General features: G+C 46.0%; 1 protein-coding gene across 4 annotated transcripts in view; it reads left to right on the forward strand.

Moving 5' to 3' along the window:
* SMOX (spermine oxidase) overlaps positions 1-23992 on the forward strand; it is a 51892-nt gene that overhangs the window by 14345 nt on the left and 13555 nt on the right. For 3 of the 4 annotated variants that reach the window (XM_041488162.1, XM_041488160.1, XM_041488163.1), the window contains exons 2-3: positions 12552-12786; positions 17170-17423. In XM_041488162.1, the coding sequence (XP_041344096.1) occupies positions 12579-12786; positions 17170-17423 (462 nt within the window). In that variant the 5' untranslated portion in view covers positions 12552-12578. The remainder of the gene's footprint in view (positions 1-12551; positions 12787-17169; positions 17424-23992) is intronic. The other variant, XM_041488164.1, reaches the window with a different exon arrangement.

The raw sequence follows: 23992 nt of genomic DNA on the forward strand, positions 1-23992 counted from the left end.
GAAAAAAAGAAGTGGATCAAATTGTCCAAACAGGAAGGGTATTAAGAAAAGCCTTTGCTCAGTGAGCGGAGCTCTCATTTCAGTTTAAATGGTGTCCTACAAATTCCACTTTATATCTCCATTGCTTTTGAAGCATCACACAATGATTGAGGTGTCTGCTAAATTTAGAAATGACAATTTTTTTCCTGCCAACACGCCAGCCTGGCTGGAGGGATTTCAGCATGTCGTTATGGGATGGATGCAAGTGGTGATTTGAAATTTACTGGCTTGTTATCTCATCTGACTTGCACATAGCTCTGTCCTGGTAGGGATTTAATACCTTACACTGATGCCTTTTCATTCAGAGGGCATTAGTGGAAATGGTTTTCTGGCACAGCCAGGTGCTTGTGCTGTTTTACATTTGGTGGAGCTGAGGTACTGAAAGGATCCAGCGTGGTGTGCTGAATAAAATGAGCTCCCACCTAAACGCATTGAAGTTGTGCTTTATTTTGAGCAAGTTATGGGTAGGATTGTCACTCTTTTACTGCAGTCACATGGGAAGGCTGTGGAAGCAGAGATAAATCACAAGTGTCCCAATTCACAGTTTCTACTGCTTACCATATGACAAATCTTCCTGCTCTGTGAAAAATGTCTTAGATCTAAAATACAATTTTTTTTTCTTTCCTCAGCCTGTGGTATTTAATTACTCTTTCTGAGCAGCATTTCATCTCATTTCTGTTGAAGCTGTTTGAGGCACAATTTATGCAGAGGATCAATACTACAGTAAACTTCCTTTTGTTTTGGTAAAATGTCTTGATTGTCACAGAGAAGAAACATTTTGAGTTCAGGTGTGTCGGGAGAAATGAAAGGCACCTTGCAGCAGTGGTAATCCATCACAGGAGTGCATCCCACAGCACTCCAGGCTCCACTTTACCTGCAAGGCACTTAAAACCTCAAAGCACAAGAAGTCGACTGGAGGATGTTTTCTGTTGGAATCTCCAGACAAAATTTCCTCCTCGGGCTTTGTTTTGAAGTTTGCAACAAGATGGGAACAAAGGTGAAGGTGTCATTGTTGTGTTTTCATCTCTTTCCTCACCCACCCTTCTGTTTCTTGTCTTTGGTGTTGTTTGACCTTTAAAGATCCCTTGCAGCCCCAACGATTCTGTGATTCCATGATTCATGAGCTGTTTCTGCTCTCTGCTCCATTCTGCACTCAGGAGGAAAATCACTCAGCGGGGGGAATTGTTCCTGTCACTTTACAGCAGGGATGTGGTCCTGTATAAGAGATTTTCCATGGCAATACTGATTTCCTTTGGATATCTCTGGGTGACCTGAGTGCAGGCAGTCTGTGGTGAGGAGACCCTCTTTGCTTTTGTACTGAAATATTTCTTACTGTCATACACAAACCCATGGGGAAAAATTCCCATCTTTTTCAAGGGAAGCTTTTGGTGCGACCAGACAGCCACTCTGCCAGCCATAACCCAGCCTTCAGGATCTAAGGACTTGCTTCCCAACCTGAATTCCCCTGCCCTGGGCTCTGTGCTGCTCCGGGGTGTGTTTGTGCAGGCAGCAGGACGGAGAAGGCTGCGTGAATCGCAGCGTGCCGAGGCCAGCCCTGGGTATGTGTCTGCTGCCTCAAAGCTGGAACATGTGGTTTCTTTAATGCTCCAGCAAAGCACAAGCTCAGGGAAGGTCTCTTTGATACAGCTGCACCTGGGGAGACATATTTTTCCTGGAGTCACGTCTAGTCTGTTCCAGGCTGAAGTCGATCCAGTTACTGTGGGAGTAAATCCATGCGGTGTTTGGCTTTTCTAATTCTGGTTCTCTTCCCATAGTGTTGCTGTTGGATTTAATGATTTTCCCTGTGGCTTGAATGGTAAAGATGTGGTAACTGCTTGGGGATGGCTTAAAATCAAAGATTCAGTGTGGGTGTTGCTTTTAAAAAGAGAAGAAATAATGCTATTTCAAGAGCTGTGCTGCTAATTCAGGGCAGTTTGGTAGGTCTGGGTTCTGAGGAGTGGTGAGGAAAAATAATTGCTTTTGGCTATCGTGTCTCGTATGGTGTGTCCTGAAATGATCCTCATGTACACATAGAGCTGGAACCCGTACTGAGCCTCTCTGCATGGGGATTTGTTCCCTGTCTCACCCTCCTGGTACAGAGGATGGGAGGAGAAGAAAAGATTCCTGTTGAAATTTTGCTCCCAAGCTTGCTGCAACGAATTTAAAACCCCAAACCACAGCAAATTCCCAAGTGTAATATGGACACCAGTGTTTATTTGACTGAGACATGATTGTGTTCTGAGTTGTGCAAACAGAGGCATATTTCCCATTTAATTAAGGCTCGTTTTATGAATTAAGATTCCCAAACAAAAGGAGAAAGAAGGAGGGTGGAAGAGATAAGATCTCAAGGTTGTTTAGATGGGATAGGGTACAGCTCTTTTTGGCAGCTGGAATATGACTTCTGCAGGAAACTTTTTGCAGCATTGTTCTATTAATTATGCCAGTGTTTTTAGCTTATAACCTTTTTTTTTTGTTCTTGTAGTTCACTGTTTGTCTTTCCTTCCTTTTACAGTCCTGAAACACCAAGCTTTACTTCTGCCAGGAGTGTAGGAGTGGCAGATACCTCCCAATGCTCAGTGTGATTGAGGAGCTGGAAACAGGGGTCGGCAGAGCTGGAAATAGGGAACAATTCCCACTAAGGATCTATCAGAGCCTGGCAAGCTCACAAAGGCACAGGAGAAGGCAGGCCAGTTTGGGACTGGTTGTTGCTTGTCCTGTTTATTTCAACAAATCCAAGTTGTTCCTGAGCTGTCAGCCCTTTGTCCTGTCAGACTGACAGAGCCAAACTGCAGTTTGATGCTCTGGTTTAGGTTCTGGCCAGCTGTTGTTAGATCCCTGGTGGCCAGTAGGATTTGGAGACCAAAGGCACTGGAATTCTTGGCTAGATCACAATTTCTGTCACCAGGGTTGCGATGGGAATATCCTGTTCACTGTGGCAGGTTGAGTACAACTGGTGTCCCCCTGTTCTTCAGCTTCGCCTGACACAGGAGAGTGTTGTGGCAGTAACAGCTGTCTCTGTGATGGGTGGATATTGTGGGATGCATTCTGGGTAGGTGGGACCTTCTACCTCTCTGCAACCTTCCAAACAAGGGGATGCTGATGTGCCAGCTGCAGCACGTGTGTTCAGTCTGCAGGGGATGTGCAGAGCAGTGGCTGTACTGGATTTGCTCCTGTGTTGCCTAAGGAACATGCCAAAGCTGTTCTTTTTGTCACTGCAGTGGAACTCCTTTCAGCTGTGTAATACTGTAGCCTCAGGCACATGAACCACAGCGTTGCAGTTCAGATCCTGCTGGATGCAGGGACAGGAGAAGCTCTAGCCCAGACTACATTCTCAGCCCATTTCTCTGGGAATCACCTGGGGATGATGACTGCCTCCAGAGGGAGTTTGTGATGGTGGAGAGAATCCTCTAGTCCTTCATTTTATCCCCACACTGTAAATCAAGGTGCTGTTCCACTCACCAAGGTGTGTTCCTGGTAGCAGCTTCCATCCCAGCCCCTTGGAGCTGGCAGATCCTGCCACGTTCTCACAGAACCCTTCAGCCAGAGGAACACAATTATTTTCATTTCTTTTCCCTCAGATGAGGAGGATTTGAAAAACACATAATGGTGCATTTTATCAGTGAGTTTTAAATGGTGTGATTCATCCCCTGTGCTCTTGGCATGACGCTCCTTGGTTTATTTTTTTGGATATCCATGCAGTTCTCTCAGTGCCAAGCACTGTAAGGAAGTGCCCCGTGGCAGACAACCTGCTCTGCCCATATGTTCCCTTTAAAAAAAAAAAAAAAAAAAAAAAAACAACCCAGCTCATAATAGGAAGTCTTTATACTGCATGCCAAGACGCTTGGGGCTTGTTAAATATATTCTACTTGTCAACAACTACCCAATTTAAAAAGTAGCCTTGGTGTGAATAAGCTTTGAACAAGTTCATTTGACTCAAGGGATATTTGCAGGCATTAAAACAAGTTGGATCACAGTGGTAAAAATGTGCAGTGGTTTCCTGATCAAAAACACCATCCAGTGACCCTTCCTTTTTTTTTTTTTTTTTTTTTTTTTTTTTTTTTTTTTTTTGTTTTTTTGTTTTGTTTTGTTTTGTTTTGTATTAATCACCTTCAAAAGTGCAGAGATTTTCCCAGCTGGTGATTTTGGAGGGTGAAGGAGGTTTATTGGGGTGAGTGTTTCTGGGGACCACTCAGTGTGTTGCTGGAAAATCAAATGGCAGAGGAGGTGCCTCGTGCCTCCAAAGTAGCAGGTGATCTTATTCTGGAACTTGTTCCACCATCTTTGTTGATTGAGAGTTAATTATAAAATGTCAAATGTCATGGTTAAAGGTCTTTTTCAGCTTGAGTGGTTCTCTTGAGTGCTGTGGTTTATTCTCTTGCTCCCTTCTGCGTTTTTCCTTGATGATGATGTTGTGGAAAGAGGCAAAGGGGATGGCTGTCCTGGATCATACTTGCAAAAAAAAAACCTCAGAACAATTTTTTTTTTGTTGTTGTTGAAGAACTCAAACATTTCTGCTTCACTTTCTGAGCCAGCAGTGCAGGACCACAGAGTGGTGCTGTGGTGGCAGACTGTATTCTGCATGAGGTGTGATGGCCTCAGCTTTAATATCCACCAGCTTTGGGCTTCTTCTCTTTCGTAACTTTTGCAGTAGTTTACAGAGTTTGTTATTTGTTCTGTGTGCACTGAAGAAGCACAGCTTCTTCCCAGCTTGGGAAGAGGAGACAATTTAGTATGGCCTCTTCCCTGTCTCTCCTGAGATGAGGGGAGGGGAAATTCCTGCAAGTGAGAGGGTAAATGAAGTTAAGGCTTGGTAAGGTCAACTTCTCAGAGTAAAGGAGACGTGAGTTTGGACAGGCAAAGGTTAATGCTGTATTTTCCTGTCTCTTCTGGGATGTGTCCAGAGGAAGAAGAGCACAGAGCCAGCCTGAAAGTCCCTGTTGTCTTCAAAAAACCAGTGCTGAGGAGGTTTGGGAGCGAGCTGCAGGTTTGGTGTGTGGGAAAAACGGGAAGCATTTTGGCACACTGCTGTCCAAGAGTACACATGGTGTGTCATTAATGCCTTTCCTTCCTTGATGTTTGAGCCAGCCTGAACTCCCTGTGTGTCAGTCACTGGGGTGGGTCAGTAATTTGTAAATGGAGCTGGTGTTGCTGATGTAAGATCAGCATTTTCAGTGCCTTGAGCCATGCTTGATGGCTTGGGCTTTTACAGGGATAAATTGTAGTAGTGGATGGTAGCATTTATCTTCAGTTCCAACTGTGTTTTTCTCTCACAGCCACCCCTATAAATTCCAGCAGCTCTCTGGAAATCAAACCACTTTATTTCAGATTCTGCCTGTGGAAATACAAGGCAGGACACAAGTTGTTTGTTGGCACAGGGAGTGCTGGTTTGTTTTTGGGAGTCTGCGTTCCTTGTACCACCATGGTGAGAAAGATGAGCCTGGTCATCTTTCCATCGCGAGGGCTGGTGGGCAGAGATGAGGCATGCAGGATAAATGGTGTGGGATGCAGTAGAGAGGGTGCTGCAGAGATGATGGAGATGTTCCACTCACAATCTCCTTGAGACCAGGCAGGGTTGCTCACTCAGGCTCTTGTGTCCCTGTGCAGCTTCTGCAAGGCTCTTTGCTCTGCTCAGGCAGGAAGAGGCAATGGAGGGGATGAAGTCTCACTGATAGGAGAAGCAGGGATTTTCATGTCTCCTTTGTTTCAAGTACTGGAAAACACTGTGTTCAAGGAGATCATGCTGGTGATGGTCCTGCTTGGAGCAGCAGGTTGGAGCAGAGCCTTTCTGACCCACACTTCAGTTGCTGTGTGCTGTCAGGACAGGTCTGCTCACATCTGGCAGCTGCCTGCAAAAGAGGGGAGCAGAACTGGGCTGGGACTGAGTGACTCGTTCCAACTTCTGCATCCACTTGGCAAAGCTGCTCACACTAAAATTCTGGCTTGAATAAAGCCTGAGCACAAGGCTGACGAGGAAGTGTCACTCTGGAGGTGGTTTCAGCCCAGCAGCTGGAAGTGAGCTGCCAGCATGTGCAGGTGTAACATGTGTTAACCTTGATCCCAGTGGCGCTCTACTGTCAGTGACACAGGTTTATGAGCTTGGGAAGGGCTCTGGCATGTACAGAGGAGGCTGTGGGCCATCACCCTGCTCCTGCAGCTCTGCAGGTATCTAAATAAATGAGGTGTGTCTGCTCCCGTGGAGCTGCAGACACAGCTGGCCCGGGCTGGTGTTTGCACAACACCTGTACAAAGGCAGCTTGGAACAGCAGGCTGGTGTCACCCCCTATGTCTGACTGATGTGGAGGACTTGGGATCAATTAATAACACTCCTGAAAGGGTGTGAGTGGTGATTTTGTAAAGAGTTGTGAGTTTGGTGTACAGCCTGCTGGGTTAAAAAGGAGGGAGAAGGGAAAAAGAGACATCTTCCAGTTTGACATATTTGCAGCGTGGAGAGCTTGGAAAGAGCATCTTGAAATAACAGGCAGTAAAGATTAATGTGCTTGTGTTTGAGAAGGCTGATGAAAGGGGGAAGGAGGGAGAAGTTACAAAATGCTTGTTCTGTTGTGCCAGGAGCTGTGGAGAACCACAGCTCCCAGTTTTGGGAGGCACTGACAGGCAGTGCTGGAGCCAGCCCAGAAATCCCTTCCACTTCAGTTCTGTATCTGCTCAGAGATATGATGTGTCCTGACCTGTGCTCAGGGAACAGCCTGAGTCTGAAACCTGCAAATGTGTTAAAGGAGATAAAATTGCTCCAACCAGAATAATCCTTCCAAGCACTTCTCTCTCAGCTTAGGGAAAAAGGTGCTTTAGAGATGATGATTGGAAATTTTGTTATTGCAGTTACTTAGGTGAGGGTTATGCACTACAGCCATGCTCAGTACAAGGAGTGCTGGGCTGTGTAATGAGTTAATGGCCTAACAACTGCAGTGTCTTTACATCTGCTGAATAAGTCACCTTTCTCTTTCTGTGTGGTGGAGCTTTTGCCTTCGGGCTCAGCTAACAGTGCTTTCAAATAAACACTTCTCCTTATGCAGCTGATGAAATAATAGAGGTTATTACATCTATTGAAAAGAGGCTTTTGAAACTCTGAATCAAAAAGTTTGCTGGTATTATTATTATTTTTTTTTCCTGTTTTCATCATGGTAGATTCCTGAGGTGCAAAGGCCACAAAATTCTGTTTTGCAATTCAAACCTGGCCATCTCCAGTGAATTGGCAGGATAATTCACAGCTCCACAGCTGGGTCTTCTGCTGGGATTGGAGTGTAAATGTTTATGACAGATTGGATCCTGAGTTGAAAGCTTCAACCAGTATCCTCTCTGTCTTTAGAGGAAAGTATTTCAACAGCTGATTAGTGTCTTTGTTAAAATTAGATATTTTATTTTTGTTGTGATTTTTTTCCTAGCTTCTGCTCTTGGTTTCTCAATCTCACTTTGTGTCTGCTTAGATTGAATTAATTTGGTGTCAGATTTTCTCTGTAAACACTTTCAGCTGTGATGACAAACCTGTATTATAAACACATGTGTGTGCAGTACCCCTTCATGTGTTGATAGTATTTTGAATAGCTGCACTTAAAATAATGAGGACATACTAGTGTGTTTATTTCTTGTGCTTCCATTTAGTCTTTCAGCTGATTCTTGTTGCTTTTATCCAAGTTCCTTTCAAACACATGCAATATCATTGCTTAGCTTTCTGATTAGGGATGATGCTTAATTCTCATCAGATAAAAACCTCCAGGGAATAAAGTGATTCTGGTAAATTTTTCCGCTGGTCTGTGCAGTCAGCAGGGAATTTGTTTGTGTTGATGATGCATTTCTCACCCTCCAGATTAGCTGTTACACTTGTTAGTCTGAAGGCTGTTGATTCAACACAATTTAAGAGCACTCAGAAAGGTCAGGTGACCTTTTAAAACTGTCTGTAAGCTCCCTTCCAGCTCAGCCATCCTGAGACAGGAATGCCAGGGGTTCAGCAGGATGGATCTCTCCTCCTCCCCATTCCCTCAAAGGCTGTGGGCAGCAAATGCCAGCTGAACACCTGCAATAGTGACAGGGCTGAGATGGGTCCCTCTGGGATAATCGGGAATTTCTTCTGGGAGTGCCAGCAGTCCCAGCTCATGGGTAAATGGCAACCTGCTGTGTGATACAGAAACTGAAGGAAGGTCACTTTTTAAAGATTAACCAGTCCTGGTGGAAAACCCCAAACAAACCCCCAAATCCTGACCAACCTTCAGCCAAACTTTCAAGCACACAAATCTCATTTTCAGAGCATTGCCTTGCCCGAGTCTTTGTGTCACCAGGGCTACAACAATACTGCCACAGGAGAAGTTGGGTGAGCTAAGAATAGCAGATTTCCTTGAGAAATGCTTTTGTTTATTTTGGTTTTCTATTTTTAAATAGTTGGAGCCTCAGCGACCTTTTTCTGAGGGGTCCTAGAAGAATTGCCTGGTCACAGAGTATTGTTGTAGTAAGGAGGGCAGTTGTGAACTGCCTTAATTCTCTGGCTTCTTCCTTGTGACCTGCAAGGTTTTGCTGGCAAAATAATGGAAAAAAAAACCAAAAAGAAGTTGTCACCCCACTGAACTTGTAGCGGGTACCAGTGCCAGGAATGGAAACCCAAGATTCTGGCTTGGTAGAATGATGCCCATCTTAGAAGATATATTTTTTGCAAAGATTTGTCTGCTGGAAAACTGCAGTTCAGGATTTTATTTTATTTTTTTTTTTTTTGGGAGGGATTGGTTTTAGGGGTTATTTTTAAAGGTGTTCGTTTGGGTTTTTTTGAAAGAAGGAAATAGACAGGAGTGAGAGGGGATGAATGGAAGGTAATTTCTCTTAAGAAGTCAGGGAGAGAATGGTGATAGAGACTGAGAGAAGGGGGCAAGTCTGGAAGTAGAAGTGATTAAAATGTGCTGAGTGAGGCACTTACAAGAGCTAAGAGGATCAAAGCTGTATCTTTTAGACAAAAGGAAGATGTGTATTTGGATATTTTCTTCTTGTGGGTAACCAGTGCCTCTTGGCTGTGTCACAAAATGCTGTAAGCAAGACAAAGCAGGGGAATTTTACTTTGAGTGAAGCTGTGATTTAGTGCTACCCTTGCTCTTAGATGGACACCAAGTAAAATTACAGTCTGAGAGATTCACAGTACGACAGCCAACACACTTCTTACCCTGTGATTAAAAGAGAAAAAGAAAAAAAACAAAAGAGAAACAAGCCTTTTTGGCATTCAAGAAGAAGTAAAAAGCCAGAGTTTGTGTCAGAGGACCTGGTAATATCCACTGGCTCGAGAGCCCTGACTGGTGGCTTGGCAAGTGCTGAAGGGAGAGCACTGCACACAATGGGTGACAGAAAAAGAGGACACAGTCTCAAGCTGCACCAAGGGAAATACAGGTTGGATATCAGGAAAAAGTTTTTCACAGAAAGAGTGATAAAGTTCTGGAATTTTCTGCCCGGGGAGGTGGTGCAGTCCCCATCCCTGGGTGTGTTTAACAAAGCCTGGATGTGGCACTGGGTGCCAGGGTTTAGTTGAGGGGTTGGGGCTGGGTTGTACTCGATGATCTTGAAGGTCTCTTCCAGCCTGGTCATTCTGGGAATTCTGTTTTATGTGCTTGTCTCACTCATGAGCCTACCAGAGGGAATAATTGAAATACAGAAATAAAGTGTAGTGGGGGCTTTCTATATTTTTTCCACCTCTTCATTCCAGTGTGGAATGTGGATCCTGGTTGGAAAGCTCAAGCTTTTGGTAAATTTTAATTGCCTTTCCCTGCTGATCATATGGTACAGGTTGTTGGCTAATTAAGGGTGGTTTCCATGTCAGGGTTCTGTACACACAAAATACCCTGCTATTTTCTCATCTGTCTGGACAGGTATTATCCAGTATTAAAATGCTGAAACAGGGGGGAAAACATTTTCTTGGAGCTTTCATGTGAACAATTCACAGAAGCTTGCCAAAGCCCGGATGAGGAAAGCTGTACTTAAAGAGCTGAGCTAAAACCCTTCAATTCTACTGACTGTAGATGACAGAAAAGATGTTCCTTTATTATGGCAATGAAAATACATGGATCAAAGTGTTATCAGGAGAACGAGAAGAGGAGAGGGCTGTAGAATGTCTGTGTGAGGGAATTCTCCCCTTTTGTTCTGCCCTAGTGAGACCCCACCTGCAGTGCTGGGATCCCCAACAACAGAAAGACCTGGGGCTGCTGGAGTGAGTCCAGAGGAGGCCACAGGGATGCTCCAAGGGCTGGAGCCCCTCTGCTCTGGAGCCAGGCTGGAAGAGCTGGGAATGTTCCCCTGGAGAAGGGAAGGCTCCAGGGTGAGCTCAGAGCCCCTTCCAGGGCCTATGGGGGGCTTACAAAAAAGACAGAGAGCACTCTGGAGCCAGGCTGGAAGAGCTGGGAATGTTCCCCTGGAGAAGGGAAGGCTCCAGGGTGAGCTCAGAACCCTTCCAGGGCCTAAGAGGGGCTTACAAAAAAGACGGAGAGCGACTTTTTACAGAGGCAGACAGTGATAGGACAAGGAGGGAGCAGTTTTAAACTAGAGAGGGCTTTAGGTTGGGCATTAGGATGAAATTCCTCCCTGTGAGGGCGGGCAGGCCCTGGCACAGGTTGCCCAGTGAAGCTGTGGCTGCCCCTGGATCCCTGGAAGTGTCCAAGGCCAGGTTGGACGGGGCTTGGAGCAACCTGAGGTAGTGGAATCTGTCCCTGCCCATGGGATGAGCTGGAAGGTCCCATCCATCAGAATTCTGTGATCTACCTTCTGTTGGGCTGTGGCCGTTGGAAGTTGCTGCAGTGGCAGTTGGAGCTGATGCAGGGCCAGCTGGGACAAGCTGCAGTGGCAGAATCAGAGTTTGCACACACTGTGCAAATCCCTCTTGCAGGTGAGTCCACAGAAGGGTGGATTGAGCTGAAGCTGTTTCAGTTGAAAGCAAACATTTTCAAAAGAGTTGTCAGAGCTCCAGTGGGACCACTCTCCTCTTCATACCACTGCCTAAATCCCTGCCGACTGTAGTCTGGTGTCAGCTCCCTTACAGAGAGTGGATATTGCTTGGTCAACATACATAAATTCTCTAAAATCCTGGAGAAAAAGGGACTCTCCAAATGAAACTGCTTCATTAGTTCCTGTGATCATACACTGCAGTAGGCCAGCAGTGTTTTAAGTCGACCCTTCTGGTGATGGAAGAGAGGAGTAGGAATCTTTGTCAGTGGCCAGATGTTGGGAGAATTGAGGAAGAACTCAGAATGGATATCCAGCAACTTGGCAACAGGTAGAGGCAGCACACTATGAGCTCCTTGGATATCTCTGTTTGGGGAGGGAGGAAAGGGAGGCAAGGAATTGTGTTTGTGCTTTATCCAAATTACTGGGCATCAGCTGATTCCAGGGCTGATAAATCCTGGGCTGTGTGTTTATCCTTTACAAGTTGGGACTCATGTCAGCTCAGGTCTGGAGGGGTAGGAATCTCTGCACCCTGTTCTTCGTGCTCCTGAGGGCGGGTGTGAACCACCCAGAACCAGGTAAGTGCACTCTGGCTTTTGTGAATAAAGACATCCTGCACTGGTCATCCCTGCTCAGGGCTGAACCTTAACCATGGGCTCAGGCCATGGTCCCACCTACTAAAATGATGTGATGGGACCTCGATGATCTTGAAGGTCTCTTCCAGCCTGGTCATTCTGGGAATTCTGTTTTATGTGCTTGTCTCACTCATGAGCCTACCAGAGGGAATAATTGAAATACAGAAATAAAGTGTAGTGGGGGCTTTCTATATTTTTTCCACCTCTTCATTCCAGTGTGGAATGTGGATCCTGGTTGGAAAGCTCAAGCTTTTGGTAAATTTTAATTGCCTTTCCCTGCTGATCATATGGTACAGGTTGTTGGCTAATTAAGGGTGGTTTCCATGTCAGGGTTCTGTACACACAAAATACCCTACTGATGTGGCAGGACAGTGTTGGCTCCAGGGGCTGCATTTTGTGAAATTTTGGAGTGGCTCTTGTTGACTTAACATCACTTGGAAACATTTTCCTGTCTGTCCCATTTCTGTAATGGCTGGCTTGAGATCCAATGTCCTTGCTTTGAGCTAAATCCTCCTTACCTCCTCCCCTACTTAGAGGATCTGAAATTCAGGCTTTGTGGTTGCCACAGTGGCAAAGTGGAGCTTCATTGCTGGGTTGTGGAGCTTGTCAGCACTGGGGACGTGGTTCTCTTTCTTCTAAAAGTCTTCACCACAAAATTACCACTTTTGGAGGTTATATAAAAAGATGGGCGTTTGAAAGTCCTTTGACTTGTTTGGAAATAGTCTACATGGCATGAAAGGGTGGAGATTTCTGAAGTTCTTGGTGCTCCAGGCTAAAAAGTTGTTTTGCATCCCAGCTTGACCTCAGTTATCCTTTCTGTGCATCCCATGTTGAAGGCTGGGTCTAACTCACCGAGTTTTTTTTTCCCGCTGGACTTCTTCATTTTTGATCCTTCTAATAGCAGAGGATAAGCTGTATCTGAGCTCCCTGAACACACCTGTGTGCTTCCTCCTACAGGTTCCTTAGAAAGAGAGCTTGGACGGCATGCAAAGTTGTGAAATATCTGCAGACAGCACGGATGATCCTCTTAGTAGTGGCCTACGGAGAAAGCGACAGCCTCGAATAGTCGTGATCGGTGCTGGGCTCGCGGGCCTGTCGGCAGCCAAGGCGCTCCTGGAAAGCGGATTCACGGATGTAACAGTCCTCGAGGCGACCGACCGCATCGGGGGCCGCGTGCAGAGCGTCCAACTCGGTGAGAGTGAGCCGCCTTGGGCTTCAGCTTTCTGGATTTTTTTGCCTTTGTTCTTCTGATTTTTGGGCTGCTTTGGTGTGTGGGTGTGGGTTTCGTGTAAGGGGATGGTGAGCTCTCTTCACGGAGTAGGGAGACACGGCAATGCCTTCTCTAGCTGGGGGACCCAAAGACAGCCAGATCCAAATCTCAGGCCCAAGAGCGTAAACAACGTGGACTGAAGAGAGAAAAATACAAAGGATGGGACTTCATGGGCTGGGGCTGTAATTGGATAAGTAGCTCCAATATGCTAATGGACCAAAATTTATAGAAATGTGAGGTCTTGTGACTAAGCCCTCTTTTTGCTTCCATCTTGGAGCCATCTGGGCAGAGCCAGCTGTGGCTCTGGTAGTGCCAGGGTGTGGCCTTTGAAGGCCCTTCAATAAATATCCTTATATTCCCCTTAACTCTGTTTTGCCTCTATTCCAGCTGTTTAAGACATCAGCTTCTGGTGACCATGAAGGGACAGTGAGGCATCTGGAAATGGCATCAGTGCCTACAGAGGGCTGCTGGTGGGGTTTGTGTGGCATGAGGTCAAATGAACCTTGGAAATGGAGTTATGTGTGGTATCAAAATGGTTTGAGGTGTGGCTGTGTCAGGAGAGTAAATATTTAAATCCTTGGGTGCCTCTTGGGGTGGGTGGGTGGTTCTGTGCTGTCTGGTGCCTCACTTGTGACCCAGGGCTGCTCCAAACCTGTGTTTCCATGAAATAAAGGATTTGGGTGATTGTTTTCTCTCGCACAGGAAGAGCTCTGTGTAACAGGTTTGTGATTGAGTGACTGTACGCAGACTGTTTCCACCCAGGTTTTCCAGCTTGACTCTTTCCCAGGAGCAGCCAGTAAATCTCCAGGCTGTTGATGGGTTGTTTCTCAGGGCTTAGAGCCCTTGGAAAGGGGAAACCCCGAGCTGTTCTGCTTCACAAACAGCCCCATTCATTTCCCTAGAACTAATTTGCTATGTGGGGCATTACCCAGTGGGAATCAGACTGCTGGAAAAACATCTTCAATGTATCCCTTTATCCTGATTTTCAGCTTTCCTACCTCTGCAGCCTCCTTTCTCAGTGTGTAATAAAGGTGCAGACTCTGAATATTTGAATGCCAGGTCAATTTAAAAATATCTACAAAACTCCTGGAACAAACATTGTCCTTTGTAGCACAGGAGCCACTGAAGCTTTTCTTGGTATCCCGAAGGACATTGCCTGTCTCTTCGCTGCAGGAGGCATAAAGCTCTCTGCTTTTCCTGAATTGCTTTCCTGATTTCAATTAACTAATTCTGTTTCTGATCCCACTCTGGAGATTACCTCTGGCCTCTTGCTGCCCTTTCTTTTTATTTCTTAGGTGCTTAAATCACTCACTGTGTTTCACTTGATAAACTCACCACAGTGAATAAACAGCAGCCTCCTGTAAACTTGCAGAAGGGAAACCAATGGAAAGGCAGTCAGAAAAATCTAATCTCTAGGGGTTTGAGTAGGGCACTTCACATTCTGCTGAGACTTGGCATAGAGGTTAGGATGGGAAGTGTGTCCTTTATACACAATCCGTTGTATTAAAAATATCCTGGATGATGCCTGTGAGAGGAGGGAAGTGTGAAAGAGATGAAATCTTTGGGGAGCCACAGATCATTCTCCCAGTGCACCTGTGAAATAGTTCTGGTGTTTTTAGTACTGAGGCTGATTCTCTTATCTTTGCCTGCCTTCACCAGTAACTCACATCTTTGCCTTTGCTGGGAATCCACCTCCTCCTCCTCATTGACACCTCTTAATTAACAGTAGAGGAGAGCAGATGTTTCAGTCTGGAGGCAATTTCAGAGTTTGTAGATGTAACTGCTAGTTGCAGAGCAGAGGCTGACATCCAAAGTCTTAGTCTTTTGTTAATTTTTTAAAACTCCAAACTGTCTTTTCTTATCTTTCTCTTATCTTCTTATCTGCCGGCTCTCAAGGTTGCCCTGTGTGGGTGTGGGCTGCAGTTCTCTGCCAAGGTGGATCCATGTTCTGGCTCTGGCCTCTCCCCTGTCTGCACACTTGACTAAAGATCTGATTTAAATTTCAGCAGAACTACTAATTCGGAAGAAATTCTTCCCAGTGAGGGTGGGGAGGCCCTGGCACAGGGTGCCCAGAGAAGCTGTGGCTGCCCCTGGATCCCTGGAAATGTCCAAGGCCAGGTTGGATGGGGCTTGGAGCAACCTGGGGTAGTGGAAGCTGTCCCTGCCCATGGCAGGGGGTGGGAACAAGATGATCTTTAAGGTCCCTTCCGAACCCCAAACCATTCTGTGACATTGTGGCACCTTCTCAGGGTTATATCTGAATCCTTCCCCCTCACTGAGCCATGTCTTGTAGGGGACAGTATTTTCCTTCAAGTGCACAGATACTTGCTTCTCAGCCCAGGGGAATAATGTGGATATTCAGAGGCTTGGTTCTAGCACAGGTGAGGCAGAGGGTTTGTGTCTTTGTGCACTGTGTGTTTCCTGCACATGACCTATAACATCTGTATCCACTGCAGCTATTTCACAGTTACCCAAGAAATGGCCAGGGCTGCAAAGGGAAGTGTCAAAGTTATCCCTGTCCAGGAGGCTTGATCTACAATCTGTGTGTTTCTCTGCTTTTTTTTTTTTTTTTTTTTTTTTTTTGATTATTGTATGGCATGATTCATTCCAAATAGATTAATTTTGAACCAAAAGTCTTTTAAGGCCCTGAAAGTAAATTGGCTGTCTCTGTTTAAAAGAATTTTATTTAATTTTACACTTTTAAATAACTAATCATTTAACTTACACCTGGCTTATCTAGTAGTGATGATAGTGAGCATGAATATTACAGGCAAGAATGAGCTTTTAATTTGTTGGTATTTGATTATGTTCCACACAGCTCAACAGGAGAACTTGGAATACATCATCACTGTCACCAGGCACTAAGGCAGCAGCAGGAGCTGCTGGCAAATTGTTTTCCTGGAAAAATCAGGTGTCTCAGCAGGATTGCTGTGCAGCAGAGACCAAGCTCCTGCCCTGGAGCAGGAGGCAGCATTCCTGCTGCTGCTTGGCATGGCCTGAGTTGCAGGAGGATTGCATTAACCAGGGGGCTGCCACTTGCAGTATTGATGAGCTCTGTACCTTTGGGTGCCAGTGTTCAGTCGTTTCCACCTGGCTGCGTGCTCTGGGCTGTGTTGGAGTCGGTGTCACCTGAACTATTGGGGTCTGTGTGTTGGTGCTGCTCTCTGCAGCAGGTGCTGTGGTGTACAAGCCTCCTGCTGTAGTGCAGGTTTTGAAGAGCAGTCAGCACAGCTCTCACTGACAAAGGGGCTGCTTGGAAAACGAGATCCGTGGAGCTTCCCTCCGAGGCAGGGCCTCAGCCAGGGAGCAGCATTCCTTGGAGCTTTCACTCTTTAAACCTGACTGCAGCACAGCTCAGTGCTGCAGTGCCTCTGTCTGAGCATACATTTACATGTTAAACAGCAAATGATAGCTGCGAACTGCACCATCCTTTCTTCATCAAGCAGGATCCTATTAATTATCCTGCTTAATCAGGCATTCCCACACTGCTGCAGGGGTGCTGGGAGATGCCCAGCTCTGTCAGACTTTAAACTAGCTTTGGCCTTGTGAGAATCTGTCAGAATATGGGGGGATATGTGACCCAAGCTTATTTTTAGCATCTCCTTTCAGCTGCTGAGCATCCCCCTGTGCTCTCAGCCCAGTCTGGCAGTGCTGGATTTGGGGGGGACGAAGCCCTGGTGCAAATCCTGATAGTTGTAAGGGGAGAGTGGGGCTGACCAAACTCTTTGCGTTTTTCAAGCAGAGAGTACAGGTGATGAAAACAAAATGCTTTTGGTGTTTAGCCTGACAATGCCTCTTTCTGAAGAACCTGATATATAAACCTCCAAAGGCATAAGTAATAAAATACAGCCTATGTACTCATTTGGGGAATGGAAGTGCATGTTTTATTGCAGTTAATCTGAGGTGTATTTGTAAATAACAACCATTTTTAGTCACAGGACAAGGTTCAGTATTCAGGCCAATGTTGCAATCCACATTTCCTGCATCTCCCTGCTGGCAACAACCCTGGTGAGAGCTGGGAACTGAGAAGGGCTGAATTTCTCCTTAAGTATCAGAGGTGTTTCACTGTGAGGGATCTTTATTACAACATCCCATCCTTCTGGCAATACCCAAACCTGTATCCCAAAGGACCAGCTGGAAGAATGCTGGCATTGTGTCTAACAGAGAAAACTCCCTTAAGGGATGTTCAAACATGAGCTGTCCTTGGGCAATTCTGCTTTTGCACATTTTATTCACGGCTGAGCGTGAGAAGCTTCCAGGAAAACAGGCTTCCATAACCAGTTTGCTTGGCTTCCTCTCCTGCAGGGCATGCCACTTTTGAGCTGGGAGCTACGTGGATTCATGGTTCACATGGAAACCCAGTCTATCATCTAGCAGAAGACAATGGTTTGCTGGAAGAGACCACTGACAGCGAGAGGAGCGTTGGGCGGATCAGCCTTTACTCCAAGAATGGGGTGGCTTATCACCTCACCAACAGCGGGCAGAGGATCCCGAAAGATGTGGTTGAAGAATTCAGTGATTTATACAACGAGGTTGGTGTCCAGCTGCTTTGTCGAGTGGTAGGTTTGACTGGAACACTGAGACCCCTTGGCAGTTAGAACATTCCAGGACAAAGGTAGAAAAACAGTCATGTCTTTAATTTATTTGGGAAAAAAAAAAATCAATGCTAAGTTTTCTCTCACCTGCTTCACTGTACCCCATTTGTCTCTGTTGTGGGATTAACTCTCTGTGGTGAGGAAGAACAATCTTTCCATTTTTGTATCCATTTAATCACTTCCAGCAACTATTTCTGGGGAAGACCCAGTAATTTGCTGGGGACATCCTGTAATTAATCCAGTACTTGATTAAAAGAATAGTGGAAGGATCAAGTTGCTAAACCAAGTAGAAGGCAAAATCTTAGCAACAGCCAGCTAAATATTGTATCCCTGTGACTTTTTATTGGTTATAAATACTATGAAATGCTGTGTGGAGTGCCAAAGTCAGTGCAGTTTTGTAGGAATTGAAAGTTTTTTTTGCATCAGAAGGAAAGGAATCTCTTTTCTGGGAGATTCAGACCAGCATGGACTTCAGATGAAGGTTATTTAAACTCTTTTGCTTGCCAAAGTTAATTATAATTATTCCCCACATTTTTTTAATGCTGTTTGTGAAGTACATTTAGAGGGGTCAGTGCAGACTGTCTGGCCCTGCAGGTAATGTGATCTCTCAGTGGGTTGTAGAAAATGGAACAAAACATGAATATTTTCATCAGGCTGTAACAGTGCCTAAAACCTTCAAATTTTCATCTGACAGCAAACTTTAGTATTTGACTCTTGGCTGAACACTGACTAGATTCAGGTTACTCTTGCATACTTTGTTTAAAAATATGTCTGGGAGCATTAGAAAAGTCACTGTAGCCTGTAAAGAATTATCAAGTATTGGGTGTGGAGCAGAAAAGGGGATTTTTTTTTTCTTTTGAAAAGATTTTTGACATCTGTCCTGTGTTTCTGAACTGGAATCAGTGATGGGATGGCACAAAATCAGTTTCAGAGAGGAGTAGTAGGAATTTAAAAGAAATCTCGTTTTGGGAAGGATTTGTCAACCTGTGGACAATGTCTTGGACAAATGCAGGTGGATATAATTCACCTGAACAATTTTTCATGCTACCAGATTAAAAAAATGAATGAGACTTTTTCCAGGCAGGAAAAGAAGACAGGTGAGATGTGAGATGTGTGTGGAGGAAGATTAACAGCAACTGGGGCTAGAAAGAGTAAATGAAAATACTGCAGTGAGCAGCATTATTTATGTAAATGGAACGGTGCCAAACTGTGTGCAGGGCTTGGTGATCATCCTGTCTGGAAGATGATAGGAAAATCTCCAGCAAAGGGAGGGCAGACTCCAAAATGAGAAGGGAATACAGAGATGAGAGCCACTTAGCTTTGAGATAAACCCAGTAAGATAAAGGTCATAACAAGGTACCAGTGTTTTAGAAATGATTAATTTGGTAAATCTACCCTTTCTTTTAAAGGGGAGAGAAAGGGGCAGCCAGTGACATGAGAGAACAGCACATTAAAAGTTAATCTTCTTTACACAACACCTAATTAGCTTATCATTGCCATAGGATATCTTTATCACTAGGAGACAGAAAAGGCTTTCACATTTATGGCTTGTAAAAATGTCTGCAGCCACTCGTGGTGATAAAAAATACTTAAGGGACATCTGGAGCCAAGCAGGGGACATCAGCCAGCCCCTTAATTGCTCTTGCTGGGAGGGGCTTTCTCTGCCTTCCTCCAAAGCCTGCTGGAATTTCTTGCAGGAGCAGCTCAATGTTTTGTGGAGCTGCTTGTCCCAGCTTCCTTGGGGTGCCAGGCTGGAGGATCTGTACTGATTGAAGGCATTTGGCTGTGGTTTATTCCCTGCTCTGCCTAGGAAAAGTGGGAATTCAGGCAAGCTATGTGATCTCGTAAAAATACCCAGTTAGAATGGCTGTAGGAAAAACAAGTGCCCTGGAGGGGGGACAGCCAGGAGCAGGTGTGTGGCTTTGGGGACATTTTCCTCTGGCATAAAGTGCAGAGGGTGTTCCACACATGCTGAGTGTGGCGGAGGTGTTTCTGGTTTGTGTTTTGGGGTGTCCCCCACCTCCCCAGCATTACTGTGAGAGTGGTGAGAACCTGGCACAGGGTGCCCAGAGAAGCTGTGGCTGCCCCTGGATCCCTGGAAGTGTCCAAGGCCAGGTTGGACAGGGCTTGGATCAGTTTGGTTTAATGGAAAATGTCCTTGTCCATGGCAGGGCAGTTGGAACAATACAATCCTCAATGTACCTTCCAATCCAAACTATTCTGTGAGGAGTTTTTTTCTTGTTCATGAGATGTTACTAATTTTTTTTTTTTTTTGGTCAAAGTTCTGTTGCTTTAACTGGTGGTGAAATGAATGCTGAGGAGGAGCAGCAAGAATTTTCAGTTCTGCATCTCTGGTTTTTTTTTTTTTTTTTTGGGAGGCAGGTTTTATGATTGGTTTTGTTAAAGCATTTTGGAGTTGTCCAGGATAAAAAGTAATCTTACAGATCACTAAATCCTGAGGTCAGGGTTTTCCCTTGTCTCATAGGAGCTCTCAGGCCTTTCTCAAATTTTTATTAGCAATCTCACCATCACGTCATCTCACCCCTTCAGAGGGGGCTGAGATAGCAAAGGTGGCACACCCTGTCCTGAGCTGAAAAGAAAGCCCCCCCCACAAAACAGCCAGCAACCCATGATGGATGCAAAGCCTAATCAGGGATGTAGGACTGGCATGAGCAGTGGAAAATGTATCCCTGAATGAGCAGGGCTAAATTTGTCACCCTTCCAAGGGGCTGCCCTCCCTGCACAGCTGCTCGCTCCCCACGCACTCACACCCTGCCTGGCTTTGCCTGCAGCTGCTGCTGTGGCTCCAGCCTGTGCCTTCAGCTCTTCTCCTCCAGCTGGGTCTCCCTAGCCCCAGTTATCTTGTCATCTGGACACCAGATTCTAGGGAATTCAAAGTGCAGGGGGTCTCCCTTGAGTTTCACTGGGGCATGTGGAGTCTCTGAAACTGCATTTTAGCAAGGCAAGGTCTCTCTGTGCTGAGTTTTCCTGGAGTGAAAGGCAAAGCACCTCTGTACCTCCAGAGCTTTGCCTCGCTAATTCATCTGGAAAGTCCTTAGGCTTTTTCCAGGCACTTATCCAATCTTTTTTTGGCTGGCTTCTTCTACCTCAATACAAGTTTTGCTGCATTTTTGTTTGCAGTAGCCTGAATTTTTAATAGCTGTAGGGATGTCTCACAGGAGCCTTTATTTGGTTACGAGGAAGTGGAGCAGTCAGACTGCTTGAAGACTGCTCAGCTCTTCATTTCTCCAGCAGAAAGTTCCTTGGGTGAGGCTGTTGCCGTGCACTGGGGTCAGTCAGGATTTGTCATGAGATTGATGTGACCTGAAGGAGACCAGTGCCTTCAAGGAAGGTCTCCAGTCCACCTGGATTCCCAGCCATGCATTGCCAAGGGAATCACCCTGAGACAGGGCAGGGCTTTTAGGATTGTGCTTCTTAGATCGTGTGCTGTGTGGGGCTGGCACTGCTCAGGGTCATTGTCACTCCATTTGGTCAGTCTCCAAAAGGAAAGGCACCAGCACAGGGAGGTTCCCCAGGGTGTGATGCCCACATCATGTATTTGTCATCTTCCAACCTTCCTCTCCATTCCTTCTAGGATAATTGGGGGAATCCTGGGGCTGGGAGAGGATTTTGTCTCTTCTTGCTTATACTACATTTGCATGATTCTCAGGAAAATGACCAGAGTGGGACCTCTGAGGGTAATGTCTGCACCTTTGGGGTCTGTGTGTGTGTATGACTCCTCAGAAAATGGGAACAGGGACAATTTATCTCAGAGCTGTTCCTCTGTCCCTGCTAAGTTCTTATTTCCCTTTCCAGGGAGGTGTTTGAAGCCGATTCCCAGGTATTAGTGAGAAGTGGGAAGTGGTGAGCTGGACAGGTTAAATGCAGCTGAAAAATCACAGTCCATCACCAGTCTGATTTAGGAGAAGTACCTGCTTTTACTTCAGCTTTTCAGCAAGGACTGGTCCCTAAAGAGCTGCTTCCCAGGAACCCTCCCTTTAACAATCAGCTAATTAATGGCCTTGTTATCTGTCAGCTTTCTCCTGTGTGCTACAACAGCTTCTGGGGGAGGGATGCAGCCAAAGAATGACAGCGTTTTTCATCCTCCACACCCCCACCCCGTGCTGGGCTTCCTGCCATCCCCAATTAAGCTCCAGTGCCTTGGCTTGCAGTTATCATGGAAAGCAGGACCAAAGGGCCACCGAGAGTCACCGTTCCCTCCCTGCCTCTATTGCACTGACAGATGTCTGGCCTGGGAACAGCACAGCCCTATCTCCATCAGGGCTTTTTACTGGACAGGGATTAAGTCACGGCAGTTTTTAAGCCAAGTGAGCAAAAGACAATGCTGGGCATCGTCACTGGAGCTGACAGGAAGGAGTGTGGATGGGGATGTGCTTTCCTGACCTCCTTCAGTGCGGAGAAACTTCTTTATTTAGCTTTGTTCTTCCTAAGAAACTGCTTTTTCCTGTGGTGGAGGAGCACGTAGGTAGTAAATAAACTTGTGGAGGAGGAAGCTTGTAGGTAGCAGAGGGGCGACATCCCTGCTGGAATCCACGTTCCCTGCACAGACCCTGGTTGTGGGATGCCCCAAAGCTGGTCAGAAAGAAGACAGAAGATGGAAGCTGAAGTGAAACTGTTTTAGGACTGTGGACATTCAATTAACTTGTTTTGATTTCTTACCTTTAACCCCTTCTGTCTTGCAGACCCAGGGAGCTGGGGTTGTTCAGCATAGAGAAGGCTCCAGGGAGACCTTCCAGCATCTTCCAGTGCTTGAAGGGGCTCCAGGAGGGCTGGAGAGGGACTTTGGACCAAGGATGGACTGACAGGATAAGGGGGAATGGCTTCCCATTGACAGAGGGCAGGGATGGATGGGATATTGGGAAGGTATTGTTCCCTGTGAGGGCAGTGAGGCCCTGGAATGGATTTCCCAAAGAAGCTGTGCCTGCCCCTGGATCCCTGGAAGTGTCTGAGGCCAGGTTGGATGGGGCTTGGAGCACCCTGGCATCATGGAAGGTGACCCTGTCCATGGCAGTGGATGGCACTGGATCGCCTTTAAGGTCCCTTCCCACCCAAACCATTCCATGATTCTGTGAATTCCCTGGAGGATTGTGTATAAGCCTTCAGAATGAGGGAAGGAAGAATGTTTAGAATGAATGGTTACTTGAGATCTCTGTTTTTTACTTCTGTTTTTTCAGTCAGGCTTCCAGTGCCACTTACTCTGTCCCACCTCAGGGAAACTTCAGAGTGAGACATGTTCAGGTCATCCTGCTGGGATGTGAGATTGCCAGTGGTAATGATGCAGTCTCTCCTTTGGTTTTGCTCCCTGCTTGTATCAGGGGTGTGATAATAGAAAAGCAAAGGTTGGCTGGACTCTCTGTGGTGTAGCTCTCCTTGCTGGACGTGGAGCTCTGGTTTGGATGCAGAGACATTTTGAAGGGTTAACTAGAAAATCAGCAGAATCTTTCAGGTCATTCTTGTTGTTACCTTTCCCCAGGATCTTTGAGGGAAAGCCCATTTCTACTCTCTCAGGAACCCTGCTGCTGAAATGTTGAAATGATTGGAGGAGTATGGGTTTTCAGATATTACAACTGCCTGTTCCCAGGGACCCCAGGGGTGGTCCCATAGGAATGACAGTGCTTTCCCCATCTGGAGAGGGAAAGCCTGGATAATTCCAACTCCAGACAGCATAATTTTGCTCCTGCTTAGTTGGAAATCTTCCTTAAATGAGGTGTCCTAGTGAAGCTTTTCCATAGCTTCTTACACAGGATGTGTTTGCTGCTCATGTTCATTAAAACATACATTTTAAGCATCTTTTTCACTCATTTATTCTGACCATATTCTGACTCTCAAGGTAGGACCTGCTGTTGTTTCTCCTTTTGCTTCTTGCCTACCACAGCTTTGCCTCCTCTTCTTCCTCAGATGGTTCAGCACCCCCAAGAATCAGAGTATCCTGAGTTAGGAGGATCATCACATTCAGCTCCTGGGCCTGCACAGGAAAACCCCCAAAGTCACACCTTGTGTCTGAGGGTGTTGTCCAAATGCTTCCTGAACTTGAAAAGCAAGGAAATAACAGGGGAAATAAGAAATCCTGATGTGATTGAACTTACCTGCTGTCTGATCAATGGGATGGCGCCTCCAGGAAAGACTTTCCTTGATGGTTACAGCACAGAGAACTTGTGCCTTCCTGCTCTGCTGCCTGTGGGGCAGTGAAGAATATAATGGTTAACAAAAACATAGTCAGGCTCACTTCTCCTGTGGGCCAAGTGGTGGCTGGGTTTTAGCAGGGCTTTGCTTGTCCTGTGAGTTTGTTATCTGCTTACAGAGCTCAATCAGATTATGAAAGCCGAGCTGATTGTGCTGACGCAAGGTCTGTGCAGCCCGGACCTGCTGCAAGTGCTTGTGGCCTCAGAAATCCAGGGACCTGAGAACAAAGGGATGCTGGAACTGCCAAAGTTTCCTTTGCTGGAAGCCTTTGTTTCTTATAGGACGTTGGGCCCCCACCATTCTTGTCTGGGAATCTCCTTGGAATTGCC

The sequence above is a fragment of the Pyrgilauda ruficollis genome, unplaced genomic scaffold, assembly GCF_017590135.1.
Source record: "Pyrgilauda ruficollis isolate IOZ18807 unplaced genomic scaffold, ASM1759013v1 scaffold88, whole genome shotgun sequence".
Classification (NCBI taxonomy): Eukaryota; Metazoa; Chordata; class Aves; order Passeriformes; family Passeridae; genus Pyrgilauda; species Pyrgilauda ruficollis.